We start from the raw sequence: 8,377 nt of genomic DNA, 5'->3' as shown, positions 1-8,377 counted from the left end.
ATTCTGAGCATAAACCCTCTCACGTTTCTGGATCTCAAAAGATTGCAGAAAGCTGAGACCTGGAATGAAATGAGGAGATCAGAGACAGACCTTGGATTGTTGATGCTATTTATTTCTACCCCTCCTTGCACAGAGCTCCAGTTAGGTGAACTGCATGAAGATTTTCTCTTCCTTAACCACCCTTTGATCTAGTCTCCTTGAGACAATGTGAATATTGTGAAGAAAGACAGCTCTGAGAATAATGTCAAGAGGATGAAGTTGACCTTTGGTCCCCTAGTGCTTCCAGCACTGATATCCTTCTCTCCAGTTCAGATTCCTCCCCCATGCACCTAGGGTCTGAAAGTTCCCTCTCAGCCCCTAGGATCCATCAAGTCACCTTGTCCAGGCTAACCTTCCACACATACCCTTCACTCCTTTATTCATTCCAAAATATCTTGAAGCAACCAGTGTGGGCAAGGCTTGTCTAGTAAACTTCTGAAATCCTCTCTTCATATCTTTTACCATTCACTGTGCTTTAACCACCCCTTCAATCAGTTTAGTCTTTCCTGTCCTCACCCATGTTAAATGACATCAGTCTCTCACATGTCATGATGAATTGAAGCCAATATCTTCACTTCAAAGTAGTGGATTAGAAAGCTTATAATTATTTTCCTGTTTAGTTGACATAGAATTGAATTGAAAGACTTTATCTTTGATCTCTAAAGAAATATATGGAATCAGCTTAGGATGGTGAAAGAGGATGGACTCCCTTCTTTATGACAACATCTAAATTAAATGATACAATTAGTTGCTACTTTCATGCAGATGAAATGTGGAGGCTAGGAGGGAAATGCTCCACTATTCAAAATGTGAGTCTCAAATCTGCTGTGGACACTGTTGTCAGGTTCCTCTTGAAAGTGAAGTAGAAAAAATGGAGCAATTTTCAGGATAACTTGAAAATGTCCTTTGAAATACCTGAAAATATTGAAATCCTTTTGTCATGGATTGAATCGTGCGCCCCAAAAATATTTATCAACTTGGCTAGGCCATGATTCCTAGTATTGTGTGATTGTCCACCATTTCATCATCTGATGTGATTTTCCTATCTGTTGTAAATCCTATCTCTATGATGTTAATGAGGGATTAGCAGCAGTTATGTTAATGAGGCAGGACCCAATCTACAAGATTAGGTTGTGTCTTAAGTCAATTTCTTTTGAGACATAAATGAGAGAAGCGAGCAGAGATTGGAGACCTCATACCACAAGACATAAGAGAGAGGAGAATAGTGTATCCTTTGGACCTGGAGTTCCTGTGAGAAGAAGCTCCCGAACCAAGACAGAATTGATGACAGGAATCTTCCTCCAGAGCCAACAGGGAAAGGGGTCTTCCTCTGGAGCTGGCACCCTGAGTTCGGACTTCTGGCCTACTAGACTGTGAGAGAGTGGGCTTCTGTTTGTTGAAGACATCCACTTGCAGTATTTCTGTTGTAGCAGCACTAGATAACTAAGATACCTTTGAAATACCTGAAAATATCCAAATCCATAAAGAGAGTGGGTCCAATTTATCATATGACTTTGCTTGTGAATATTTCAGGCAAAATGTTGTTTTTAGTAGTATTTACAATTTTATCCATGCAGAGTTCTCAAAAGGAGGTTCTTTAGGCAATTATTCTTCTCCTTCATTCTATTTAAGCTAAAGTTCTGCAGGTACACAAAGATGAATATTGCCTTGTTTATCTAGGCTCATGGATAACCTAGACTTGGGTATAAGATGGTCTTAAGCTTGGTCTGATGGGTGTTTCAATGTGATCAGAATTTAAGCTTCTCTTGACGAACTATCACACTGTAATAAATTGATGGCAAGGTAGGAGGGACCAGAAACAGAGTTCTTTGAATTAGTCCTATTAAAGTTTTTGTATATCTTTAAGGCTTCCATGGACTCAGATCGTAGACTGCCAGAGAAAAGCAGAGTGCTGGTGAGAATTCTAAATGTTGAAAAAAATTTGTCTCTATTGCTTTGGACAAAACCTAGATTCCTGGATGATAATTATAAAAAATGGAATTTATTTCATGGTTCTTCCACTTGCTATCAACATAAAGTTACACAATTCCCTTGCATATCAGATTTCTCAGTAGTAAAGCAGGGTATAAGATTCCCTGTTGTCTTAGTTTTCTAGTGCTGCCATAACAGAAATACCACAAGAGGATGGCTTTAACAAAGAGAACTTTATTCCTTCACAGTCTAGGAGGCTAGAAGTCCAAATTCAAGATGCCAGCTCCAGGGGAGGGCTTTCTCTCTCTGTTGGCTCTGGGGAAAGGTCCTTGTCATCAGTCTTCCCCAGTCAAGAAGCTTCTCAGCTCAGGGACTCGGGCTCCAATGGATGTGCAATTCTCCTGGCTCTTGTTTCTTTGTAGTATGAGGTCCCCCTGTCTCTCTGCTCACTTCTCTCATTTAATCTCAAAAGAGAATGACTTAAGACAAAATCTTAATCTTATAGGTTGAATCCAGTTTCATTAACACAACTGCCTCTGATCCTGCCTCATTAGCATCATAGAGGTAGGATTTACAGCACATAAGAAAATCACATCAGATCACAAAATGGTGGATAACCACACAATACTGGGAATCATGGCCTAGCCAAGTTAACACACATTTCTGGGGGACACAATTCCATCCATGACACCTGCTTTAAAGGCATCATAGAATTGCTGAGAGAAAACCCTGAGATAGTGATTGAAAAAGTATTCCTTAAACACACACACAAAAAAAAAAAAAGTCCTGTTAAAATTTAACGTGCTGTTAGGACATTAGAAGTCATTTGATGATTTCCAACCAAGTAATACTAATAATAATAATTTAGGAAAAAAATAGAATTTTGAACAACCAGTGTTGTTGTTGTTAGGTGCCATCGAGTCAGTTCCGACTCATAGCGACCCTATGCACAACAGAACAAAACACTGCCCAGTCCCGCGCCATCCTTACAATCGTTGTTATGCTTGAGCTCATTGTTGCAGCCACTGTGTCAATCCACCTCCTTGAGGGTCTTCCTCTTTTCTGCTGACCCTGTACTCTGCCAAGCATGATGTCCTTCTCCAGGGACTGATACCTCCTGACAATATGTCCAAAGTATGTAAGGTGCTGTCTTGCCATCCTTGCTTCTAAGGAGCATTCTGGTTGTCCTTCTTCTAAGACAGATTTGTTCGTTCTTTTGGCAGCCCATGGTATATTCAATATTCTTCACCAACACCACAATTCAAAGGCGTCAACTCTTCTTTGGTCTTCCTTATTCATTGTCCAGCTTTCACATGCGTATGATGTGATTGAAAATACCATGGCTTGGGTCAGGTGCACCTTAGTCTTCAGGGTGACTTCTTTGCTCTTCAACACTTTAAGAGGTCATTTGCAGCAGATTTGCCCAATGCAATGCATCTTTTGATTTCTTGACTGCTGCTTCCATGGCTGTTGATTATGGATCCAAGTAAAATGAAATCCTTGACAACTTCAATCTTTTCTCCGTTTATCATGATATTGCTCATTGGTCCAGTTCTGAGGATTTTTTTTTTCTTTATATTGAGGTGTAATCCATACTGAAGGCTGTGGTCTTTGATCTTCATTAGTAAGTGCTTCAAGTCCTCCTCACTTTCAGCAAGGAAGGTTGTGTCATCTGCATAACGCAGGTTGTTAATGAGTCTTCCTCCAATCTTGATGCCTCGTTCATCTTCATATAGTCCAGCTTCTCATATTATTTGTTCAGCATACAGATTAAATAGGTATGGTGAAAGAATACAACCCTGACGCACACCTTCCCTGACTTTAAACCAATCAGTATCCCTTGTTCTGTCTGAACAACTGCCTCTTGATCTATGTAAAGGTTCCTCATGAGCACAATTAAGTGTTCTGGAATTTCCATTCTTCACAGTGTTATCTGTAGTTTGTTATGATCCACACAGTCAACTGCTTTTGCACAGTCAATAAAACACAGGTAAACATCTTTCTGGTATTCTCTGCTTTCAGCCAGGATCCATCTGACATCAGCAATGGTATCCTGCATTCCACGTCCTCTTCTGAATCTGGCCTGAATTTCTGGCAGTTCCCTGTCAATATATTGTTGCAGCCATTTTTGAATGATCTTCAGCAAAATTTTGCTTGGGTGTGATATTAATGATATTGTTCAATACTCTGCATTTGGTTGGATCACTTTTCTTGGGAATAGGCATAAATATGGATCTCTTCCAGTCAGTTGGCCAGGTAGCTGTCTTCCAAATTTCTTGACATAGACGAGTGAGCACTTCCGGCGCTGCATCGGCTTGTTGAAATATCTCAACTGATATTCCGTCAATTCCTGGAGCCTTGTTTTTCACCAATGTCTTCAAAGCAGCTTGGACTTCTTCCTTCAGTACCATCGGTTCCTGATCATATGCCACCTCTTGAAATGGTTGAACATCGACTAATTCTTTTTGGTATAATGACTCTGTGTATTCCTTCCATCTTCTTTTGATGCTTCCTGAGTCATTTAATATTTTCCCCATGGAATCCTTCACTATTGCAACTCGAGGCTTGAATTTTTTCTTCAGTTCTTTCAGCTTGAGAAATGCCGAGCGTGTTCTTCCCTTTTGGTTTTCCATCTCCAGCTCTTTGCACATGTCATTATAATACTTTACTTTGTCTTCTCGGGACGCTCTTTGAAATCTTCTGTTCAGTTCTTTTACTTCATCAGTTCTTCCTTTTGCTTTAGCTGCTCAACGCTCAAGAGCAAGTTTCAGAGTCTCCTCTGACATCCACCTTGGTGTTTTCTTTCTTTCCTGACTTTTCAGTGACCTCTTACTTTCTTCCTGTATGATGTCCTTGATGTCATTCCACAACTCGTCTGGTCTTCGGTCACTAGTGTTCAATGCGTCAAATCTATTCTTCAGATGGTCTCTAAATGCAGGTGGGATATACTCAAGGTCATATTTTGGCTCTCGTGGACTTGCTCCGATTTTCTTCAGTTTCAGCTTGAACTTGCATATGAGCAATTGATGGTCTGTTCCACAGTCGGCCCCTGGCCTTGTTCTGACTGATGATATTGAGCTTTTCCATTGTCTCTTTCCACAGATGTAATTTGATTTCTGTGTGTTCCATCTGGCAAGGTCCATGTGTATAGTCGCCGCTTATGTTGGTGAAAGAAGGTATTTGCAATGAAGAAGTCATTGGTCTTGCAAAATTCTATCATTCGGTCTCCAGCATTGTTTCTATCACCAAGGCCATATTTTTCAACTACTGATTCTTCTTCTTTGTTTCCAACTTTTGCATTCCAATCGCCAGTAATTATCAATGCATCTTGATTGTATGTTGGATCAATTTCAGACTGCAGCAGCTGATAAATATCTTCTATTTCTTCATCTTTGGCCCTAGTGGTTGGTGCATCAATTTGAATAATAGCCCTATTAACTGGTCTTCCTTGTAGGCGTATGGATATTATCCTATCACTGACAGCATTGTACTTCAGGATAGATCTTGAAACGTTTTTTTTTGACGGTGAAAGTAACATCATTCCTCTTTGAGTTGTCATTCCCAGCATAGTAGACTACATGATTGTCCAATTCAAAATAGCCAATACCAGTCCATTTCAGCTCACTAATGCCTAGGATATCGATGTTTATGCATTCCATTTCATTTTTGACGATTTCCAATTTTCATAGTTTCATATTTCGTACATTCCACGTTCTGATTATTAATGGGTGTTTGCAGCTGTTTCTTCTCATTTTGAGTCCTGCCACATCAGCAAATGAAGGTCCCGAAAGCTTTAGCCCATCCACATCATTAAGGTCGACTCTACTTTGAGGAGGCAGCTCTTCCCCAGTCATCTTTTGAGTGCCTTCCAACCTGGGGGACTCATCTTCCAGCACTGTAACAGACAATGTTCCACTGCTATTCATAAGGTTTTCACTGGCTAATGCTTTTCAGAAGTAGACTGCTGGGTCCTTCTTCCTAGTCTGTCTTAGTCTGGAAACTCAGCTAAAGCCTGTCCTCCATGGGTGATCCTGCTGGTATCTGAACCAGTGGCATAACTTCCAGCATCGCAGCAACACACAAGCCCCCACAGTACAACAAACTGACAGATACCACTGTTAGTATATACTCTAATGTCTTTTTAAAACAAAATGATTTTAACAATTTCTGAACTACAGGAAGAGTTCAGTGTGAGGTAAATATATAAAAGTGTAGGTAAGCCAGAAATGTTCATTTTTCCAATAAACCCTTGTGGAACAAGTATAGGATTCTCTGAAGTATGAGAATAATGTGACCCAAGATTGATAAGTGCTAAAGGACAAAAACTCTTGCTGAGATATAATGAGGGCAGCTTTGAGATATCTGAGCACAGAGTCCAGGCAGAGCAAGGAGGGGGTGTATGAGAAGATTGGGTGATGCCCTGAAGGAGATAGAAAATCAGTGGGGATATATTTTATTTCAAGAAACTATGCTCATATGGATTTGAGGAACCACAGCACCATCACCGAGTTCATCCTCCTCGGGCTGTCTGCTGACCCCCACATTGAGGCTCTGCTCTTTGTACTCTTTCTGGTGATCTACCTCCTGACCCTGATGGGGAACCTGGTGATGCTGCTGGTGATCATGGCTGATTCTCACCTCCACACACCCATGTACTTCTTCTTGGGCAGTCTGTCATTCCTGGACATCTGTTTCTCTTCTGTCACTCTACCCAAGCTGCTTGAAGGCCTTCTGTCTGAGAAGAAAACCATCTCTGTAGAAGGCTGCCTGGCTCAGGTCTTCTTTGTGATTATCACTGGAGGGACTGAAGCCTTTCTGCTTTCAATGATGGCCTATGACCGCTATGCTGCCATCTGCCACCCACTGCTCTATGGACAGCTGATGAACAACCAGCTCTGTGTGAGGCTGGTGTTGACCTCATGGGGCCTGGCCCTTCTCAACGCAATCCTCATTGTGCTCTTGGCTATTAACCTGGACTTCTGTGAGGCCCAAACTATAAAGCACTACGCCTGTGAGCTACCCTCTCTCTTCCCCCTGTCTTGCTCTGATATCTCCATCAATATCAATATCCTGATCTGTTCTACTTTACTGCATGCGTTTGGAACCTTCCTCCCAATCTTTATCTCCTATGCCCGTATTATCTCCACCATCCTGAGCATCAGCTCCACCACAGGCAGAAACAAGGCCTTCTCCACCTGTTCCTCACACCTCATTGCAGTGATCCTGTTCTTTGGTTCAGGTTTGGTTCGCTATCTCATGCCCACCTCTGGTTCCTCCCTTGATTTGCTTACCTCCGTGCAGTACAGTGTGGTCACTCCCATGCTGAATCCCCTCATCTACAGCCTAAAGAACAAGGAGGTGAAGACAGCTTTGAAAAGAACATTGGGGAAATATTATATTTTAGCTAATGAACAAAGATAGTTATGTCACAAATTTGCAAAGACTGCGTTTCTCTACATAAGCTTTTTTGTCTCCACCCCTTCCCACTACACAATGTCAAATACGTGCACGAAAGAGTGCAGAGCCTGCCTGAACACAACCAATCTCCTTATTCCATGGTAGGGGCTCTTGATTTTGGTCTCCTAATTAGAATGAAAAGATAAGATAGAGAGATGATTGTTTTATGAGATCCAGCATCTATGAGGAGTCCCGGAAAGAAATTAAAAACAAAGGAGAAATTCACTAAACCAAAATCAAAGTTTTTTCAAGTAACAACTACTTGGAAATTTTTGAGATCTCATTGCCAAAAAATGCTATGTCAACAAAATGGGCAAAACTACATGTAGAATCTTATAAAAATGAGAACACTACATACTAAGGTTACAAAATATTGCTAATGAGGTAGTCAGCATAGAACTTCTATCCTGAAATGCATTCATTAATAAATAAGAATTTTTGAATGAGAAACTGATTTGGACTGTAAATTTTCACCTAAAGCAAAATAAAACTTAAAAAATAAATAAGAAAAAATTTTAGATTTCTGAATGCTCAAATCTAAGAGAGAGGTAATAAAACCTAATGTAAGAAGGAATCCTTGTGTGTCAAAAACTGTTTAAGACTATTAGGTTGGCTATTTGAACCCACTCTACTGTGCCTTCGGAGACAGACCTGTTGATCTGTGTCTTAGTTATCTAGGGCTGTTATAACAGAAATACCACAAGTGGATGGCTTTGACAAACAAAAGTTTATTCTCTCACAGTTCAGTAGGCTGGAAGTCCAAATTCAGGGCATCAGGTCCAGGGGAAGGCTTTCTCTCTGTTGGTTCTGAAGGAAGGTCCTTGCCATCAGTCTTTCTCTGGTCTAGGAGCATTTCAGTGCAGGAACCTTGGGTCCAAAGAACGTGCTCTGCTCCCAGTGCTGTTTTCTTGGTGGTACTACATCCCCCATCTCTCTGCTCATTCCTCTC

General features: G+C 40.9%; 1 protein-coding gene across 1 annotated transcript; it reads left to right on the top strand.

Annotated features, from left to right (window-relative positions):
* The first annotated feature begins 6,198 nt into the window (after nt 1–6,198).
* Nucleotides 6,199–7,434, top strand: LOC100667747 (olfactory receptor 8S1-like). The gene has a single exon (XM_003405421.3). It carries the CDS (start codon nt 6,448–6,450, stop codon nt 7,390–7,392), a length of 945 nt encoding a protein of 314 aa, XP_003405469.1. The 5' UTR covers nt 6,199–6,447; the 3' UTR covers nt 7,393–7,434.
* The last annotated feature ends 943 nt before the right edge of the window (nt 7,435–8,377 follow it).

Source organism: Loxodonta africana, chromosome 4 (assembly GCF_030014295.1).
Source record: "Loxodonta africana isolate mLoxAfr1 chromosome 4, mLoxAfr1.hap2, whole genome shotgun sequence".
Lineage (NCBI taxonomy): Eukaryota > Metazoa > Chordata > Mammalia > Proboscidea > Elephantidae > Loxodonta > Loxodonta africana.
This window is presented reverse-complemented; position numbering and strand designations above follow the sequence as displayed.

What these genes read in the sequence shown, in the direction of transcription:
- LOC100667747 (XM_003405421.3), top strand. Translation starts at nt 6,448, where the DNA reads ATGGATTTGAGGAACCACAGCACCATCACCGAGTTCATCCTCCTCGGG.